General features: G+C 44.5%; 2 protein-coding genes and 1 long non-coding RNA gene across 7 annotated transcripts in view; 2 read left to right on the top strand and 1 right to left on the bottom strand.

Annotated features, from left to right (window-relative positions):
• Positions 1-6,064: 6,064 nt before the first annotated feature.
• Positions 6,065-8,486, top strand: VGF (VGF nerve growth factor inducible). Its single transcript, XM_031968633.1, has 3 exons — positions 6,065-6,074; positions 6,122-7,206; positions 7,492-8,486. Exons 1-3 carry the CDS (start codon positions 6,065-6,067, stop codon positions 7,756-7,758), a joined length of 1,362 nt encoding a protein of 453 aa, XP_031824493.1. The 3' UTR covers positions 7,759-8,486.
• A 603-nt stretch (positions 8,487-9,089) lies between these two features.
• On the bottom strand, positions 9,090-16,323 carry AP1S1 (adaptor related protein complex 1 subunit sigma 1). Of its 4 annotated transcripts, none has more exons than XM_031965361.1 (5): positions 15,557-15,659; positions 13,300-13,478; positions 12,491-12,599; positions 11,411-11,548; positions 9,090-9,913 (listed from the first exon to the last, which is right to left on the bottom strand). In XM_031965361.1, the coding sequence occupies exons 1-5, from the start codon at positions 15,557-15,559 to the stop codon at positions 9,866-9,868; spliced, it is 477 nt and encodes a 158-aa protein (XP_031821221.1). In that variant the 5' UTR covers positions 15,560-15,659; the 3' UTR covers positions 9,090-9,865. The 4 variants fall into 4 exon arrangements, with proteins under 4 accessions (XP_031821221.1, XP_031821222.1, XP_031821219.1 ...); XM_031965362.1 differs by lacking the exon at positions 9,090-9,913 and adding an exon at positions 10,251-10,915 and having other exon boundaries at positions 15,557-15,619; XM_031965359.1 differs by lacking the exons at positions 9,090-9,913; positions 15,557-15,659 and adding exons at positions 10,252-10,915; positions 16,236-16,323.
• LOC105750429 overlaps positions 15,689-21,042 on the top strand; it is a 49,657-nt gene continuing 44,303 nt past the window's right edge. The window contains exon 1 of one of the 2 annotated variants that reach the window (XR_004233735.1): positions 15,689-15,914. This is a non-coding gene — a long non-coding RNA (uncharacterized LOC105750429). Of the gene's footprint in view, positions 15,915-16,098; positions 16,299-21,042 lie in introns of those variants that run through there. The other variant, XR_004233736.1, reaches the window with a different exon arrangement.

Raw genomic sequence — 21,042 nt, 5'->3', positions numbered from 1 at the left:
TCCAGTCTTTTCTCTTCCCTCCTAGTTGGTGGAGGACTAGATTTTCTAGGCTCTCAGTTTTTCCTTCCAAATTCTTGGTGCTGTGTTTATGAGAAATGGAAAAAGGGGTATTTCCATTACATCACCCTCTCCTTTTCAGGCTCAAGTGGCCAAGATTTGAAGGTACAATTCCATTCTGTGGCATTTTTGAAAAGGAAGTTGGGAAATTAAGCCTCCTTCTAAAGATTTCATTTTTTTGGACTTTTTTGGACTAGATCCCTGTTTTCTTTTAAAGAACTGAGGGACACATTTAAATCTTCCTCTCTAATTCCCTTCTCCTTTCTAGGAACTAAAATCTCACTTCCCTGTCTGCCTGAACTCTGAAGCTAGAACAAAACTAAAGGTCAAAACTCAAGAGGCGTAAACTGCAATACCTAAAAGGAGCACACGGGGGCGTCCAAAACACATGAAGAAGGATTAGATGGAAGTAAAAGAGGTGATGTCTTTATGAATGTGTCTATATGTTTATGTCTTTGTGCCTCTTTGCATGAGTGTGTGCATGCGTATAGGACTATGTACCTCTGTGTGGGTGTATCTGAGACAGTGTGATGGAAGACGGTATTTAATAAATGTTTTTATTTGAATACATGTTTTCTTGAAATGGGGTGTGTGTGTGTGTGTGTGTGTGTGTGTGTGTGTGTGTGTGAATGGTCTTTCGGTATCCCTGAGCCTGTATTCCGGGAAATAAAAAAACCATAATGTATTGACTCCTCCTTTCCAATGTCTTCCACTCCACGTTTTTTGGTGTCCCCCTCTTCAGCTCCCCCAACCCATATTGGGCGAAGAAACTCTGGTCACAAGGGTTAAGTTGGCTCTGTCTTAGCCACACTAGCCACACCCTCAGCATGGCCCTGTGAGAGTGCATGAAACTATATATGTGTGACTCAGAATTTAGGAAACTGTCAGATTCCGAATGAAACTGTACGTATATATATGGGTGTGTCTGTGTGACTTTAGGTGCATATTTTATGTGTTATATGTACATATAAACTTACATGTATATGAGTGTATGTGTAGTGTTGTAGTGTGTAAGTGTGTTCTATTGCTTTTGCGTGTGTGTATGTGTGTGTGTGTGTGAGAGAGAGAGAGAGAGAGAGAGAGAGAGAGATGGTGAGGTACAGGGAGAGGGGAGAGAGAAAGAGAAGGGAAGAAAAAAAGGGAGGAAGAGGGGAAAATGGAAATGGGGGGGACTAGAAAATTAAGGATGCACAAATTCTTGGGTCCCCCCCTCAGTTTGCTCCTACCTTTCAGTAGGGGTATTTATATGTGCTTTCTAGAAGTCTCTGTGAGCTGTCTCTTTGCATGTCTCTGTCTCTGTGTCTCTCTTTATCTCTGTCTTTTTCACTCCCATTCTTGGTGACTCATCTCTGCGTCGGTCTCGCCCTCCCTAGTCTCTCAGGACTCCCCTCCCCCTCCATTGGTGGCTAAGACCCCAAAGATGGGGACTAAGAAGACAGGTCATTAAATCCAGAAGCTTATCTTATGCTTCTGTTGTCTTAGCATTCCCCCAACCTCTTCCCAAGTCTTTTCAAGACCCCCACCCCTTACTGGGTTGGGGATTGGGATGCCGATAGGGCAATGGTGGGATTTTCAGAATGCCCTCCATCACCCTTCTAAATATCCTTTCTGAAGTCCAGACCCCTATTTCTTCCCCCTCAGCAACCCCCCCCGCCCCCCGTCCCCCACCCCCCACCCCTTGCTGACGCACTGAGAGGCTGCAGAGGTGAGTCACCGGTTGGGGGAGGGCGGGAGGGAAGGGAAGGGGATATGGAGTCACTGGACCGAAACCCCCCTTCTCCTAAACCAAGGGCACAGTTTAGGAATTCATTGGTCTTTCCACTCTCAAGCTTTGATCATATTCTGCCTATTCTACCTCTAAAGTCCTACTCTATCCTTCTACCTTCCTATAGAGAGAATGAGACTTAGAGGAAGTTAAAAAAAAAAAAAAAAGATAGAGACTATTACTAACAGAGAAAGACTACATCTATACCCCCAAATGTCTCTCTACCTCAGTCTCTTTTTCTCTGTATTTCTTTAGCTTTCTATTCCTGTGTCTTTTCCCTGACCCACCTCCCACATCCCCAGGGCTTGCCCCATCTCACGTTCATCCCAACCTATTCCTCCTCCAATGATAGTTAAAGACAGCAAGGTGTGAAGGGCACCAGGTGGAGCCGGGTGAGAGAAAGTAAATTAAAAGGGAACTGACAGGGATATATATGTCTTAAGAGACAAGAAAGGATGTATTTCCTCCAGCCTCATTCCTTTCCACCTCCACTCCAGTTACCTATCACAGATCAAAAATAATAAAGTAGACCCTTTTAGTCCTAATTCTCCCCCCACCCCAACCTTACCACCCAGAGCCCTCATTTTCCAGCATGAAAAAGTATTCTTGGTAACTCCCTACCACTTTGGACTGAGTAATGGGGTAGGAATGAAAGAGGAAGAGAGGGAAGAAGGGCAAATTTGTTGTGGGGCAAGAAGAGGGGGATCATGAAAGGGAGTAAGGTATTATAAAAAGGAGTATAAAAACTTATAGACCAGAGAAATAGAGATAACCTAGGGAGATTATGACATAGAAGATATACGAAAAGATACTCATAATAGATGTCTACACAGATACAGAAAACCAGGAAGGCATGCATTCATTTACTCAGGCATTCAGTTCATTCATATGTTCATTCAACACGTATTGATTTAGTATCCACCTTGGGTAGGCATGTAGACAAAGGATGAAAACATGTAGCAAGAAGAATGATTATACATATACAACACATGCATTGCCATTAACACATACAAAACCCTAGATGCCTAGAAATTAGCAGATACGGGATCCAAACATATACAAAAATATCTAGAAACACAGACACATCTGAATGTACAGATACAGAAATGGAAGCATATACCAATGCATACAGCTTTGAAGAAATACTCCCACAAACAGAACTCCATATGCCTAGAATCACAGCAGCATCTAGCTAGCCTTCTAATACTGAGAACAGAAATGCACTGGTTTTTCTCCCTTTCTCCTTTTCCCCTCCTTTATATAATGTATCTTTCTGTCTCTTTTCATTCTCCATTTCTGTCGATGTCTATCTGTCTCTTTCGGTTCTCCCAACCAACCCCACCCATTTACCATCCCCCATCCATAAAGGTCTTTGCCATATCTGATTCATTTTCTTCAGGAAGGTAATGTGACTCTCTCCTCTCACTTCATCAAACCTATTAACGGATCAGTAAGAAGAGCAGAATAGAATAGATCAAAGAGGTCCTAGACAGAGGAAAGTGGGGTGAAAGAAGAAATTTAGAAGTCGGTAGAGGGTCATCTTTCCTACTCCTTCTCCAAGCTCTCCCTATTATTCCTTCACACATTTCCACTCTTCATCTCATTTCCCCCATTTCTCTCTCTCTCTCTCTCTCACTCTCTCTCTTTCTCCCTCTTCATTTCCCCCCCTCTTCCCCCAGTTTATGGACATTTCTTTCTGGGAAAATAAAGCTGCCTGATGGAGCTGACAAGCCACTGGTGGCTTTGGAGAGAAAGCACGTGAGTATGTGTGTGAAGGAGTGGGGGTTGGGGTGGGGGTAGAAGAACTGGGGGAGGAAGTGAAATAATGTTTAAAAAAAATTAAGGAAAGAAGATGGGAATGGAAGGAGAAAAATACTATAAAAGTATATTTGAGAGAGTCAGAGAAACAGAAAGCTCGAAAATCACAGAAACAGCGAGATAATCAGAGACACAGCTTTGTGTATATATGTATCTCTGTGTCTGCATCTCATAAAGTGTCTGTGTAAGTCTAGTCACTCTCTTGCTGTCCAAGCCCCCACTTCTTTCCCCTCCAAGCAACGCCCTCTACCCTACCTCAACATCATTCCTGTAGACGCAGCACACCTCCCTCCGTCTCCCCCTTCCCCTATACCCAGCTTCCGTTCCCCCACCCTACCCCACCCCACTCCCTCCGCCCACGGCCGGTCTCTCTTCACCGGACCCGGCTTGCTGATGGATTCTCTTTGCGCAATCTGTGCGTCATCGTCCCCCTCCCCTCCCCAGCCGGAACCTCCAGCCGCCCTGAGCCCCCCAGGACAGCCCCCCTTGTCCTGGCGGCTCAGGACAAGGACTTGGGGGTAAAGGAAGGAAGCAATGGGGAAGGTATGGTCCTTGTCACTTAGGGGTTTTCTGAAGTCAAACCGTTGCTTTCAAGAATTTGGAAAAGCAAGAACTAAATTCCCTAGCCTATCTTCATAACCCCCTCCCCTTATAGACTCGCCCTCCAAACGTCCTTTCCTTCCTGCAAGAAAGGAATGGTATGGTGGTGGAGATGGGGGTTGGATGAAAGAACAGAGGAGGCGGGGGCACTAGGACTATGGGGGCAGCAGTCTGATGGGCTAGTGGGGGTGGGGATAGTGAATAGAAAAGGCAAAAGGACACACTTTCCCTACCCACTGGCAAGAACAAATAGAACCACATGATCTACTCTTTCAAATGTGCCCACTCAGTCCCCTTCCCCTTTCTCCTAACACAAACACACACACACACACACCCTTCTCTCCCCCAATCACTAACCATAGACCCAGGTACACGCAGCGTCATTCATTCACACTCAGACACGCTCAGCACTTGAATCCACAAACACATGCACAGAAATCTATCTTTCCTTCATTCATAACGTGTGTGCCATAAGCAACTGGGAGCTTTTAGGAAGCATTCTTCCTGCCTTGATTTCGTGTCCTACCGCTTTCCGCTTTTTCCGTCAAGCTCTAAAACCCTATTCCAATTTAATCTACAGATTGATCTTTGCGGCAACTATGGCTTACATTCACTCCCTGTTCCTCCCTATTTTCCTTCCTTCCTTCTTTTCTTTCTTCCTTTTTCCTCCTTTCCTCTATTCCTTCCTTTTTTTCTTTTCTTCCATCCACCCATGCCCTCCCTCTTTCCTTCCATCCACCCTTTCCCTCCCTCTCTTCTCATTCTCCTTCATTCATTCACTGCCCTCCTCCTCCAACCCCGTGTTCGCTTCATTTATTCATTCATTCATTTCCCCGGCGTTAGGCTCTAGAGTGCCAGTTAGTCCTCACTCTTCAATGCGCAGGCTCATAATAGGGAGGAGGAGAAGAATCTTCCAATCACCGGCCGCAATTAGGGCTCCTCCACCACTCACCCCGCTTCCCCATGAATGAACATTGACGTCAATCGGGCGGAGAAGACCCCCCCATGTGATCTACTGGCTCCTCTTTATAAAGAGGCGGGGCGGGCGCTGTCCAGCGTGCTGAAGCTTGGGGAAGCAAGCTAGCGGGAGAGACGGAGAATCGACCACGCGAAGAGAGACCAGCTGGAAACTGACCGAGGCGACAGTCGAACGCAGCTCAGGGACCGAAACTCGGAGCATCTCCTACCTCAAAATCCCGACCCTTCCCATTCCTCGAATCCTAGCTGGTAAATACTATTCTGTCATTCTGTCCACTCCCTTATCCCTCCCCCCCCCCCAATTTGGCTATATGCTGAAAGGATATCTCCTCTAGTTTGGGGGAAGGGGTAGCGCCAAGGGGACCTTAAGAAGATAGAAGAGAGGATGATATCTCCCCCTTTTCCCAGATAGAGCCGCCTACGCTCGATCTGGAGAGTCCCGTGGGGAGCAGATATTTTTTTCTCAGCCTTGAAGCAACGTGGGCGGTGACAGGAAGATAGCTCCGAGAAGGAGCGGGGGCGAAGTGGAGGTGGGGGAAACACAGACGTGAGCGTTGCCAGGCGTTCCCCTCCGGTTTTAGGACTCCATAGATTATAATATCTCCATTTTCTCCCAGGGTCCGTGTCTTGACACTTCTGGGTTTGAGAGAAGTCGAGATAATAGGAGTGGATAGCACTTCAAGGGTAGCTCCTAGAGAAACGCTAGATTTTGAGGTCGTGAAGGGAATTTAAGGAGCAGACATACTGAAGCCCTGACAGCTTCTCTCGTTTCACTTGCCTTTCCCTTCCCCCCCCCCTTTATTTTTCTTTTCTATAGAGTGGAAATCATTCTTTCCCCAGTTCAATATGGATTTACGCGCCCCTCCGCCTCTTCTGCCTTCTTGCTTGATGGACAGTCTTAAGCACGCCCCAGACGCGCGTCGCTTCCCATATCTGAACACGAAAACTTGGCAGCTGCAGAAAGGAAGCCAGAGGAAAGAGAAAGCCTAGATCCAGAGATAAGGGAACAGAGAAGTCCAAAACATGAGTCTGAGGAAGAGGAAGATCTATTCCAGGGGGTAGATCCACGGGCGCTGGCCGCGGTCTTGTTACAAGCGCTGGATCATTCTGCCTCGCCCCCGGCTCCAGGGGTCTTGCAGCAGCCGCAGCCGCCGCCGCAGCAGCAGCAGCAAGCAGAGGCTTTGCTAACAGAAACTGTGCGTAGCCAGACTCACAGTCGCCCGGCCCCAGAAATAGGGGTACCCCCGACGCTTTCTCGTAACTCAGAAGAACGCAGCTCGGAGAGTTCAGATCCTTCTGAGGAACTGGAGGCACTTGAATCCCTGCTCCAGGAATTACGCTCTTTCAGTCCAGGGAATGCTAAGCGAGAGCCAGAGGCTGCTGCGGCTGAGGCGGAAACACATACCCACACATTAACCCGAGTCAACCTGGAGAGTCCAGGACCTGAGCGCGTATGGAGGGCTTCTTGGGGAGAGTTTCAGGCGCGTGTCCCTCACCCACCCCCATTTCCTCACCGCTTTCAGGAGCAATTACTTGAGGGAGTGTCTCTTCCTGAGGTGCGACAGGGTGAGAGTGAGCCTATTCTAAAAACACGCCAGGGAGAAAATATCGCCTCTCTCTATAAGGTGCGCCAGATCGAGAGTGCACCTTTCTCCAAAATGCGCCGCCCAGAAAGCGCAGCCATGAATAGGCTTCCAGGTGGAGGGCGCCTTCTACAGCGGGGCTTGGCCCAGGTAGAGGCAGGTAGGCGGCAGGCTGAGGCTACACGACAAGCGGCAGCCCAAGAGGAAAGATTGGCTGATCTTGCCTCTGATTTGCTGCTTCAGTACCTGCTTCAAGGCGGCGGCGGCCTGGAGCGAGGTGTGGGGGACAGCGGACTTCAGGGGGAAGGGGAGGAGGAGAGAGAAAGGGAGAGGGAGGAGGAGGAAGAGGGTGAGATACGAGGCGGGGAGGAGGCGACAGGGAGAAAGGACCTGAGACAGGCTAAGGTCGAAGGGGCGGCAAATCATTACTATTTCAGAGGAGGACAAAACTGGGGAGGGACAAGGCTCCCAAAGGAACACCATCAAAAAAACGGTAAAAAGGGGAAAAATAGGAAGAATGAACCCGCAACAATTAAACCCCTTTCATCTCTAAACCCACCTCCACAAAACACTTCAATCATTAAAGGGGGAAAGGGGAAAGCGGGAAAAAATCCCCTCCCCCCTCCCCCTACCCCCCCCTACTCATTTTTTTCCAAACCCCCCACCCCTCTTCCCCCAGGATGAGATCAGGGTTGGAATAGGTATCCCACCCTGGGAGGGATGATACCCCGACCCCAATTCCCTTTCCTCCTTGGGACACTCCTTCCACCTTTCTCTTCCCCAACCCGCCACCACCACTACCACGCACAGCCCGCAGAGGGGTCGCGGTATCACTTCGGCCTTGGCCCACAAGGGCGTCGGGATGAAGAGGAAGAAGAGAAGCAGCAGCAGGAGGAGGAGGAGCTGGAGAATTATATTGAGCACGTGCTGCTCAGACGCCCCAGCCTGTTCCCGTGACTCCGATTTCCATAAGTGATGGTCTCTTCCCCTATGCGAACCTCCCTAAGCCTCCCTCTGGTGTTGCTGTTTAGTGTTCTGCATGCAGTTCCCTACCTTTTTTTGCGGGGGCGGGGGAAGTCCCACCCCTCTTGTCTCAGCTAACCTGGTCCCACCCAATATACCCCCTTCCCTTTAACCATCTTCGGTGGGAGACAAGTACCCCACACTTGTAGTAGAATCAATGAGGCTAAAAGTAGGGGAGAAAATACCAAGAAATCTTAAGAGGAAAGGAGCACGAGTCTTCAAACTCGAGAGTACGGAAAACTCCCCCGTGTCCTTCTAACTCCAGCCACAAGTGATGTATCAAAGGAGCAACTGAAACTGGACTGTACAGATTAGTTCTACTCTCGTCTTCCCCTCGGGTCCCTGGTCCCTTTCCCTAAGCCACCCTATTCCTCTTCCAATTTTCCCAACGGTGAACAATAATAAAAAGCAAAAAAAAAAAAAAAAAAAAAAAAAAAAAAAAAAAAAAAAAAAAAAAAAAAAAAAAAGCAAAAAAATAATAAACCATACCAGTTGTGTATGCTGTGAATCGCAGCCGCCCCAGACCCCAGGGTTTTCCTAGGACCTCGATCCACTCTGCCCAAACTGAGACAACTCAACCTCTTTCTTCCCTTCTCTGCTGTAAATATTCCTCATGGGGAAAATAGTTTTGCTAAGAAATAAAAGTGACTATTTTATTAGGACTTTTTCTCTTTTATTTACCATCCCCCACCCACTTCCTCTCAAAAAGATATGGAAATATCAAACACCTACCTTCCTATTCTCTCATTGGACATTTCTTTCTTTTCCATCCTATGGAGGCAGAGGAGGCAATTTCATCAAGGGTCAATTAAATTATATTTTAGCACCTTAACTCATCCTAACCTTAATCTTTTCTTGGAGGTTGTAAGTTAATTTTCCTTTTCTACTCCCACCAGGGCAGAGGCTTCATAGACTGGAGGGGAAATCTCTGGTGTGACGGGGAGGGGGCAAAAAAAGTATGTTCTTGGAAGACCTTAGCACCTACAAGTCCAAACCTGGGCTAAAGGCACTTTAGCTTTCTTCCTACAAGATAAGACTCTTGAAATAAGGAAACCCCTTCCAGAGGTTTTTCTCCTCCCCAATGGGAAGTTGGTGGAGGGGACAGGAAAACCAACAATAAGAAAACTGGACTAGAGACTCGGGTTCCAAAGCCATACAATTTCTGCATGACCTCAGACAAGTTCTTAGTTATACTTGCATTATTCTCTTGTGAGGAAAATCTTTTTGTGAACCTTAGAAGTGTTACTTATACCATAAGCAGAAAGTCCAGAAATGATATTCCTTTTATTTCAGGAGAAAAAGAAAACAGCGACAGATAAAACACCCTTTTCCCCTCCCTCCCCCTAAACTCCTTTTGGGGTTCCACTAAGTTCTCAACAGGCCCAAGCCTTCCTGGATCCCTTCCCTCAGTCCTAAGATTTAAAAAATTAGCTTATGCTCTTCCCTACAGTTCAAACCCACCCTAAAAGGGTCAGGGGTTTGAAATATAAGGAGACACCCCTCTTTAATATACTAACAATTCCTTTTCCCAGGAAAAGATAAAGGCCTGGCTGATTGGAGTAGGGAGGGGGAGGAAATGGAGATATGCTTATTTTTCTTTGGGTAACTGGAGGGCTGAAAACAATTTTCTTTTAACCTGACATATTTATATATTTACAGTGTATGTGAGAATGGAATAAGATTTGGGAGAACTGAACAAAGTTCTTAGAATGGGGGGGGGGGAGAAGAGGGAGGGGGAAAGAGGGAGAAAGAGAGACCGAGAGACATTATTACACCTCTCTTCTTGTTCATACTCCTTCTCTACCCATCAAATTTCTCAAACTTCAACTGGAAAAAGTGAAGAACAGGAAGTAATAAAAGTCAGAGAAAGAAGGAATGTTTGAAGGATTCCAGCCCACAGCTCTCTCCAAAAGAAAACTGAGAGCAAAGGAAGGGTATTCCACAGGGAAAGGGGATCTGAACATGTGTGGACTTTGAAGCAACCAACCATGCCTGCCAAGGCATGGCAACCCTGCATTGCATCTCCCATTGGGGTGGGAAGCTATGCCAAACCCATCTCCTCCAGGACACTTCGAGGTGACTCATCTTCCTAAAGAAGTTAGAGATAGGATGAAGAAGAAATGGAGTGACAGAAAAAAAGGGGGGATAAGAAATAGGAATGGAGACGAGATGAAGTAAAAGAGGGACAAAAAAAAAAAAAACAGTGAAAAGGAGGAAGATTGGGAGACAAAAATTGGGGAGAAAATCAAAAAGAAGAAATGAGGGAGAAAGGGAGGGGAGAGACAGACAGAGAGAAAGAGAGAGAGAGAGAGAGAAGAGAGAGAGACAGAGAGAGACAGAGAGAGAAAGAGAGAGAGAGAGAGAGAGAGAGAGAGAGAGAGAGAGAGAGAGAGAATGAATGTGAGGCCAAGACTAGGACAGCTAAGAGCTTCCCATAAGGAAGCTCCCCAGTCCTCATTAATTCCCACCCACAGCACACTATGTAGAAGTGTGCCCATCACCCCCTAAAAACCTCAAAGCCAAGAACATTAAAAAAAAATAAGTACAATAAGCCTGGGGGGCACAGATAGTAGGGAAGTAAAATGAGAGAGCACAAACACTTGCCCTGGAATCTGAGGATCAGTGCTCAGCTCTTGCCTCTTTTACTTACTACCTGGATGACCTTGGGCCCACCCCCTTAAGCTCTCTGGCCCAGTTTCTTCCTCTGTAAAAATGAAGGGATTATACTAGATGGCCTTTCAGGTCCCAAGGCTTTAGGTCTATGACACCATAAGTTAAGTGACAGGAGAACCAAATTTCAGGGGAGAGTGGAGGTTTAGATGAGATGGTTAAAGACTAGTAAGGTGTTCATAGTATTGCAGGCCAGGCTGCCAGATCCCTTAAGGGGAATTATGGGCAAATGGGAGTGTAAAAGGACTGGGTAGAGGACAAACGAATAGAGAAGCTGGACACTCACTGTATGAGGCAGTTTAGTTCTTGCCTTTCCTCCCACCAAAGAGCTGAGGCAGCGCCCCCTTCCTCCCCCACCTCCCCAATCCCCTCCCTCCCAGTGAGCTTTGCTCATCACTGCGGATTCTGGTGACTCATCTTCCTGCACCAGAAGGCTGGGCGGCAGTGGCACAGAGGGGGCTGGTGGCCTCAGTAAACAGAAAAACCAATAACTAATCTCCTTTGACCCTAGCCTACATACCCTTTTTACTGTTCACAAACTTAACATCCTGGGGACCAGAAGCTACACTGAGGATGTATGAAAAAGATAAAAGGAGAGAATCAGGGTCACATTCCCTCTTCCCTTCATATCACTTCCTCCTCAAAAGTCCTCAAGGACAGAAGGTACAAAAATTGGAAATATAAACATTTGGGATTTCTATATCCCCTTTAAGATCTTGCTTTTGGACTCCTGGGCCTAAAGTTGATCTGAGTAATTATTTGAGGAACAGAACAAATACCACAGGGTGGTTTCTCTTTCTTCCAACCCCTGGAGAATCCCCATAAAATGGCAGGAAAGGGCCAGTGCCAGGGGCAGGTAGGTGCAGAAAAGAAAATCCACCTCATCATTCTTATCTGCACTGCTCCCACTCCATACCTCCTGTAGTAGATCTGCTTGTTCTATGGCCTTTAGCACACTTTTCTTAGAAGTATCCTGGACATCACCACCCATTAGAAATTCATCCAAGATGAAGTAAGCCTTCTCAAAGTTGAAGATGATGTCAAGTTCACATACCTAAATAATAAGAACACAAATTTAGGGCAGAAGGTGCTTTAGAGATAATCTAATCCAATCTCTTCTGGATAACAGTGATGTACAAAATTTAAATGATTTATCCATGGAATGGAAGGCAGTAAGGAGAGCTAAGATTCAACCTAATGTCCTTTGATTCCAAATTCAGCAGTTTCCCTACTATGCCATCCTAGATTGAGGAGTAGGAAATGAGTCAGAGAATGGATTCTTCCAATCCTATTGCCACCTGTTTCCCTTTCCCAAATCTTTTCTTTGTATTCTTACCTTTATGACCTTCCTGTCCCAGACTTCTCATCCTACCTTTCCTTCTTTTAGCTAACTTCCTTTCATTCCATAACAATCCCTGTTCCTTTCTTTTCTTTACTCAACTTTTGCCATACCCATCACCACCAATCTCTTTATGTCCCCTTCAAGTTCTGAGTTTCTCCCCTCAACCTTTATCTGATGTTCACAGGCTCCAGAATGGATATTGAGGATCATTGTCAGAATATCCATTGAGGATCATGTCTAATTTCTTCATTTAACAGATGAAGAAACTGAATCACAAGTTGACTTGCCTAAGGTCAGAAACATGATATGGCACAGACAGCATTCAAATCTAGATCAAACTCCCCAATCAGTTCTTTTTCTACTAATGTCAATAGCATTAAACTATCTCCTGAAATCTGAGATCTGAGATGTCTTTCCTGATTCTGAAGTCTAATGCCCATAATGCCCATACCTTGGGGACTTAAGTAAATTTCTACTTTTTCTATTCCCACCAAGGGCTCATTAGGAGGCATGGCTAATAGGCTTATCTTTATAAAAAGGATTACTGTTCTCATTGCCCTTAACTCATCTTCTGATTCTCTTGGAGGAAGCCTAAAAGGTTCCCTGGTTTTAGCAGAGGGAGATGGTAGGTGGTGAAGCTGGGGAGAAACTTACACTGCCAAAATATTTGTCCAGGAGTTCCACATATCGGTGGATCAGTTCCAGTGTGATGAGCTCATTATCTTGGCCCTCAATGGCACAGCAGAAGTAGAGGCTGGCATATCTGGAGAAAAGAACACATTGTACAATTGAGGGAATAGGATAATGGAATCAGGGTTTCTAACCCTCTAGTCCCAAGCACTTGTTTCAGCCTTTGGTCCCAGGCTTCTGATCCTCAAGATTCTAGTTCCTTTCCCAGTTTATTTCCTCCCTCCATACCCATACCACTTCTTCCTGGTGCATTTGGTACCCTGTAGGAACAGGTCTCAAGATAATGTTAGAGGAGTGGTTCTGCCAGATACCTTCCTTTGATTTTAGGAACAGACACATGGGAAGGTATAAATTTTCCTTTTTGCCCACTGACCAACTATGTCTGACTTAGTAAGAAACTGAATTATTTACTTGCTTGGAGGAGGAACAGAATGTGTGCTATGGAGGCTTAGAGGCAATATATATGAGGCTGCTAAATAAGGCTGGAAGAGGGGGAAGAATCTGCTGATCAGGGATAGGATATTGTAGGAAGTCGGGTTTTAGAGATATAGGGGAGAAAAGTTTGTGAATGAGGGTGTGGTCATGAAAGGAGATTGAATTTGGAGACATTTCTTCTTTATTCTCAGCCCTGACCTATTCCCCATTATTAATGATAAGGGCCTAGTCCTGAAGCAGCCCCTCCTCTCCCACACAGTTAACATTTCCAAATGCCCATTCAGCATGATCCAGGCAAATGTGAGATGAAATAAAGATTTTTAAGAATTGGGTGTCACCTCTTATAGACAACTTTGAGGTCTCTCCACTCCAAGAAGCTGCACATCTTGGGCTTTCTGGCCAGGACGACCTGCATAAGCTCTCGAACCATCTTTTTCCTCTCCTTGTCTGACATGGCCAGGTACCATTTCTGCAGCCGCAGCTTCCCCTGCCGGCTGAACAGCAGCATGAACCGCATCTAGGGGTGGGGTGGAGGTGGTAGTAGTGTTTGCAGATTTGGAGGTCTGATACACAGCAATGAAACCATGTGTACTAGCTTCCAAGTTTCCTATTCCTAACCCAAGAAATCCTGTTTCTTCCCCTCCCCCTACCAATTTTCCCCACTCCTAATATGCAGGTATCTAGGACTTAACTCTTTCCAAAGAAAGTTTCAGGAAGGCAGATTTTGACTTAAGATAATGGAAAAAAGTCACAAAGCGTTTTCCAAAAGGGAAATGGTCTGCTTCAGAAAATAGGTCCCTAATGAAAGTCACACCATAACCTAAATGAACTGTATACGGGAAAGGGATCTTTGAGCAGTTCTTAAACCTTTTTTGGACCCCTGGCATTGTGGGCAAGAATAAAGATCCCTCCTAAGAATATTTTTAAATACAAAAAAAAAAACAAACAAAAAAAAAAACCAAAAAACTCCATTGGTTTAAAAAGCAAACCAATGACATAGAAATTGTCATCAAATTTAAAAAAAATTTCATGGACCTCAGGTTTTAAATTAAGTTGATCCAACCCTTCCTTTTAGAGAAGGAAACTGAAGCCTAAAGTAAATGAGATTAAGGCTTAAGGTAAATGAGGCAGCAAGTAGCATATCTTGATCCTCTGCAATGCAAAGTTCCTAGAATTCACAATACTAAAGGGGTTGCTTCAGGTGGGAATTGAACTAGATAGATGCACAGTGAAGTTCTTTATAGTTTGGGGAGTCCTAGAACTAGCCAGCCTACTCCTAGATTCAGACACTTCCCCCTCCTCTCACAAAGCTCTCTTTCTCCCTCAGGTATTTAACTGACATATTCTCTTACCCTTTTCTCTCCAGCCCTCTTTCCCTTGGAGAAGCTACTCTCTATAATTTCCCACTCCTAATATCTTCCCTCGGGTAGACCCACTGCTGACTCCCCTAAGCCATTCAAGAAACAGGCATCCAGTCACCTAGAAACCTGAACAGGGTAATTTCTTCATTAGGAAACAAAAAGCAACGTTAGGTTAAAACATATTTAATTTTCTGGCTTGGACGGCAAATACTGGCTGAAATGTGGGGAGGATGAAAGAAGCAAAGTGGAGAGAGAGAAGATGATACTGTCTTTCCTACTCCAAGTAGCCCAGAATCAACGACACCACCTGTCTGAACGGTCAATTCCCCCTTTCAAAGAACTCTTCTCGGTAGGCTATGGAGCACCCAGGAGTTGCACGGGATCGGCACGGGTCTGGGTGAAAGGGCCAGCGGGCGGAGAACGGGAGAGCACGCATTGCGAGTGTGTGGCAAACTACGCGGCGGACTAGGGCACAGGACGGGTGGGAGAGCTATCGGGATGTAATGAAGAAAATCGAGGAGCTGGGTGGCGAGGAACTCGGTGCGGGTGGGGAAATGGGCAGGGCAAGAGGGGGCGGGGGGGGGGCTGGGACAGCAAAGGAGGGTCACAATACCGGAAATGACCGTAGGGGTGTGGGTGCCCGGGCGAGAGTGTGGGCGGGGAGAACGAAAGGCAAGGGTCCGATGTGGGGAAGGGTAGGAAGGCAGGGCGGTCGCGGGGAGCTGGCGACCGGGTTCCCGAGGGCGTAGAGCCGGAGACCCAGAAACTTCCTCCCCGAGAAGCCTTTCTCTCCCCCTTCTAGAAAGGCGGGTGGGGAGAGAGAGGTTATCCCCCCGGGACTGACCCTCGCCCTCTACCAATCCCCACAGACTGGCGCCCGCAGCTCGGGCCAAGTCCCCCGGTGCCTCCAGGCGGAGCCCCACGCCCACGCACGGTCCGACTGTAAGGCATTCCGGGGACACTCCCCCCACGCCCCCGTGCTGATCCCCCCCCCCCGCAGTCCCCACGGACCGGGGCGGGGGGGTAAGAAAAGAGGGCTTCCACCTGGGCGGCGGCGCTTTCTCTCCGATCTCCTCTCCTACCCCCCTTCCCCTTGTAGGCCAGCCTGATTTGGGGAGGGCACCTCTGGGGTTGAAGAAGCGTGCGCCGCCCTTACGGGCTTTGGCCCCCAAGATGTCCCAGTGGGTGTAGCCCACGCCCCTCGCTTCCCCTCCCCCAGCTTCGCGCTCCCTACCATCCTGCAGCCTCTGGCACAGCGCGTCCCTCTTCGGCCACCGTACGGGCCAGCTCCACTTCCTCTCTTTCCCTTTTCTTATTTCCCCCTCCCCCCGGTGCCCGCCCCCTCCCCCTCCCTCTTAGCCACAGGACCCCAGCCCCACCCCCTTTCCTCCAGGTGGAGCCTAGCTTCCACCCCAGCGTATTGCGTAGGCGCCGGCGCCTAGGGGTGCGGGGGCGGGGCGGTGCCTAAGGTGGAGGGGAAAGAGGAGGAGCGGAAACCATGACAACACCCTTCACTGGGCCTTGCTGTACTCGGGCCCCCCTGTTGCCCCTAGCAACTGGGAGACTTTGGCCAGCAATAATGCAGAGATTGGGTAATTGGGAACTGCGGGGCCTCAGGTTTCTGAGAGGTGTGGGGGGGGGGGGGGAGAAAGGCGGGAAAAGGGTTTCGCTTTGTAGGCGTTGGGGGGCAGGGTGTAGGCGCTGTGAGGGTTGTGATGGAGGGGAAAAGCAAAAAATAGAAGGTGATTTGGGCTAGAGAGACGGGGGGAGAGAGAGACAGGAGATGGATTCAGACATCGGGAGAGAGGGGGAAAGGGGAGAAGGGAGGAGGAGAGAGACACACACAGAGACAGAGAAAGGAGAGGGAGGGAGAGAGAATCCACGTCAACAGAAGCACATCACAGATATCTTACTGAGCACTACTGTATGCGAAGTCCTGAGCAGTACTGTTGAAAGATGGACTTCATGTGGAACCGGTGAGCTGGTGCTACCGTTCTCTGGGAAGACTAAGAGCCTACCAGTAATTTCACAGTACTGTACGTCCCACAGCTATTTCTGAGGTCCCAGTAGTGCTACATTTTCATTTACTTCTGGAGAAGTAAGATCCTCGAGGGCAGGGATTGTTTTGTTTTTGTCTTTCTCACTGCGTAGCAAAGTCCCTGGCATACAAGTGCCTAATCAATGAACACCTGATTTTATCTGTGCAGGTACTATAGGACCCACCTAGATTATAGCTTCCTCCACACTCTAGTAGAGTTTAATGAAGTGCTTTGGGCAAAAAAAGATGTCAACAAGTGGTCAAACATCTAGCCGTGTTTTTATTTGCTTAGACTAGTCTTCAGGTGACAGACTATTATTCACTAGCTTGTAGGACAGATTACAACCTGTTGGACATATTGGAGTTTGTGTACCAACGATATTGCCTTCAATAATTCCATATTCATACCATGGTGAAGGATTTTACTGGAGGATTTTGTATTATATGGATAAATACCACTATAGATCCAGGGCTGTCTATCTGTTATCCCTTGGTCTTTCCATCCCAGACTCACTACCTTTACTGATCATACATTTATTTCCTAGACGCCATTCTTTATACCACTTCTGATATTGTCTTTGCAATATGTTGCTAACCATCTATCTTTCCATTGTTCTTTTGACCAATAACAATTTTGAAACTTTGAGTATTAGGATGTATCATAGCTCATGGTTATATAGTAACAGCTTTGCAAATTCATGAGGAAAAGATGAATTTTTGTGTCAGGAAGTTAGCTTGGGACATTGCCTTATATAATGGATAATTACTGAAAAGCTATTCAGTTTATTCTCTTCCTCGTTTTGAATTCTGGGACCAGGTCATTGCACATTTCTTGTCCAAGATACTCATAACCAACTGACGGGGCTACCTGTTCAGTTACATATCATAATCTGGATCTTTATCTGTGCTAAATAATTGGAAATTACGGTACTATTGCCAGTTCATACTATAGTGCATCTGTGATCTCATAAATGGGCATACTGCTAGAGACTTAAAACCACAAATACTTTCTCATACAGTGGGGATTTTTAAAAAATACTATTCCACATCAAGATTGGCTCAGGCTAGTCTGGTGGTTTAGGTTCCATAGTGCATTGAAATGAGACACTTGTAGATGTTCTAACATTTAACAAAACAGAATAATAGTAGCATGGAAGAGGGATATTTATCAGTTGGCTCATTGTGATGTGACTGGTAGAAAGAGTATATACATCAAACCTGAAGAGTTTGGAGTGAGTACATTTAGGAGAAATGTGTATTTCCAGTAAGAGTCACATGGGAGGAGGGAATTGGCTTTGACCTTGGCCTAGGTTTCCTTCTGTGCCACCTTGACCCAGGAGTCAATAGTATACCTGGGCTATCAAGAAAGATTGTTAATTTTTGGATTGTCTAAGAACTATGTTGAATAGAACTGTTCATATGGTTTATACGAGGTTATTAAGACCTGTCACATGAAATCTATAGAAATTGTTTCATGTAAGGACAATGTCTGAATCTTCCTAAAATGTCTGAGTTTGGATAACTATGCTAAATACAACCTGGTTTTTTTTTTGTTTTTTTTTTTGTTTTTTTTTTTTTTATGTGATGAGGAAATATTTAAGTGGGCAGAATATCATGGAAGTAATAAAGTTTCATGAAAATTTAGAGCAGAGTTTAGATGAATAGTATACAATATAAATGGTTTGGAGTGATTTTTAAAATATGTAACCATCTAACAGGTCAGCATTCTAGCATCATAGCCTAATTCAGTAGTGGGCTGTGTTTTCTGATCTAAGGCCCAGAGCTCCTTTGAACCTGGGTTCCAATAGAGTTTTCAGACAAAAGGTTGGTCATGGCAGCTTGATGGTTCACATGTCAAAAGTGGAACAGTAGAATCAGGGAGGAAGGATCAGTAGCAAAAAGTAGGGAGTTTCTAAAAATTAACCAGGACAAGAAAGGTAGAATTATAACTATGCTGCATCAGCAAGCTTGCTGGAAAATATCAGCAGTTTTAACTAGAACTAGACACAGTTTAAACTATAACTATACCAGAATTGTGTAACAGGAGACAGTAGTGAGATAATGGGACCGTAGCCTCCTCCGACTATTCATAACTCCCTCCCATCTACTGTACTGTAGTTCTAGAGGAGCTATTCCTTAAAGGACTTTGTTCCCAAGCTCAGCTTTTTTTTTGGTCAGGTATATTGTCCTTGACTTCTACATCTTTGGCTTCAAAAATATTGGAAATATTTTACCTTGAACCTAGAACTATACTTTTCTCCCACTATACACATTGGTTTGCTACCATTGCATCCATTTCTTCTACTCTTTTCATTTTTTAGCTCCTGAAATGTATATTTTGTCCCACCATTCTATATGTAAGGGGTACTGCTCATAGAAGATGTGAGTATTCACAGAGAATGTCTGAAAATAAAGACAGGCAGGTCAAGAAGGAGCACCGATAGATATCTCTGAAATTTTAATCTACCTTTCTGTAAGGGAGAATGTGATCCTTGCCTTTCAGGGAGCAGAAGGAGAAAGCATGAGACTGGCCACTTTGTTCTACTTTGAGAAATAGTATGATAGAAACCTAGAACTATATCTATTCACTCTATTAAATATTGCTAATCTAGGGGCATAGTTTTTAGGTTCAAAAATTACTAATTTCACTGGTGACTGATACTCTAAGCTTATGTTTACAGTTTGGTTTTTTCAGACCAAATGCTAATTACCTTTAAGCAGACCATTATCAATATTGAATAGAGAATAAAATCATTTATTAAAGCAAATAGCAAGCATAAATTGGAGAAGTTGTACATACCAGAAAAATAGGGAATGCGCTTTTCTGATGGGAACATGATAAAATCTTTGCTTAATCAGGAGAGAGGCCCCAGTATTGACCTAAGGGGAAATTCTTCAAAGTCTAGAGAGGTAAAGCTAGAAATCCCAAATGGTCAGTCTGCCATCCAAATTTTGTCTCTTTCCATGTGTCTTGCGTTGATCCCTAATAGAATCTGGAACCTCATGGATCTGTTCTTGAAACCAGAATGAAGAATATTTGCCTTCCCCAAAGCGCTCTCACCACCTCTGTTTTTATTTTTTTATTTTATTTTATTATAATAACTTTTTATTGACAGAACCCATGCCAGGATAATTTTTTACAACCACCTCTGTTTTTAACACATGCATGTACCCTTGCCTCAGTGTTCTTTTCATTAATTTAGAGTTATATCTAAAAAACAGCACCTAAAACACCCTGGGCTTAGAAGTAGAAGCTTTTGAAACAGAGCAGAGTGGATTTTGTTGTGACACTACTTCAATTTGAAGAGTATGCAGGATGGGGTGGAATAGAGAACTAAGAAAAAAAAAGTCTCTGGCCTTTATATATATATATATATATATATATATATATATATACACACACACACATATATATATATATATATATATATTTAACTTTTCAAATTAAGCACATTTTAAAAAATTAGTTTGCTCCTCCTATTCCCCTCCCCTTATATTCATTAAGCAAAGTTTTTAAAAGCCTAAAATAAATCCCCTCTCTGTCTCTGTCTCTCTGTCTCTCTGTCTCTGTCTCTCTCTCTCTCTCTCTCTCTCTCTCTCTCTCTCTCTCTATATATATATATATATATATATATATATATATATGTCTATCTACATAGTTCAATAAAACAAATTCTACATTAACTAGATGAAAATGCATATTTCTGTATTTTAAGTTTATCACCTTTCTGTCAGATGATTAAGGGCATGTTTGTTATTCTTTGGACTCATGGTTTATCATTCTGTTGATCAGAGTTCTGATCTTTCAAAGTTTTTATTTTTCTAAAATTTTATCACCATATAAATTATTCTAGCTTTGCTTATTTCATTCTGAATCAATTCATAAAAGTTTTCCCAACCATATATGAACTGATGCAAAGTAAAGTGAACAGAACCAGGAGCATATTGTAACCAAGAGTAACAACAATATTAATATATACACTATTGTAAAGATTATTGTGAAAGATTTAGTAAATGATATACCACAATTCCAACAAAGTCTAGATAAAAAATGCTACCTACTTACAAATAGAGAACTGATATACTCGGCATACAAATTAAAACACATTTTCTTGCATTTTTATTTTGAACATTTCTAATATAGAAATGTTTTGCATGACTTCATATATATATATATATATATATATATATATATATATATATATATATATATAATGATATAACATTTTAATGGGAGGGAGAAAGAGAAATTTGGAATTGAAAATAATAATAAAAGTTATAAAAAAATTAGTCTTCTCAGTTCCCTTTAAAAGCCTATTTCATCATTTTAAGGTACAAATATTCTATTACAGTCATATATCACAATTTGTTTAGCTGTTCTTCAATATGAGGAAATTCTAAATTATGTTTACAATTTTGGTTACCATGAAAAGACCTGCTATTTTTGTATATATCATTTCTTTTCCTCTTTTATTTCTTTGTCATATAGTTCTAGTAGTGTTATAGCTGAGTTAAAGGGAATACATAGTTTGGTGACTTTCTTAACATAATTCCAAATTACTTTCCAGAATGGCTGGACCAATTCATAGCTCCACCAACAATGCTCTAGTGTATTTGTTTTCTTGCAGGTTTTTCACTATTTGTAATTTTCCTTTTTTGTCATTTATTCCAGGCTCAATGTT

The sequence above is a fragment of the Sarcophilus harrisii genome, chromosome 4 (genome assembly GCF_902635505.1).
Source record: "Sarcophilus harrisii chromosome 4, mSarHar1.11, whole genome shotgun sequence".
In the NCBI taxonomy this organism is placed as follows: domain Eukaryota; kingdom Metazoa; phylum Chordata; class Mammalia; order Dasyuromorphia; family Dasyuridae; genus Sarcophilus; species Sarcophilus harrisii.
Note: the sequence above shows the minus strand (reverse complement) of the source record. Positions and strands in the feature narration are given on the sequence as shown.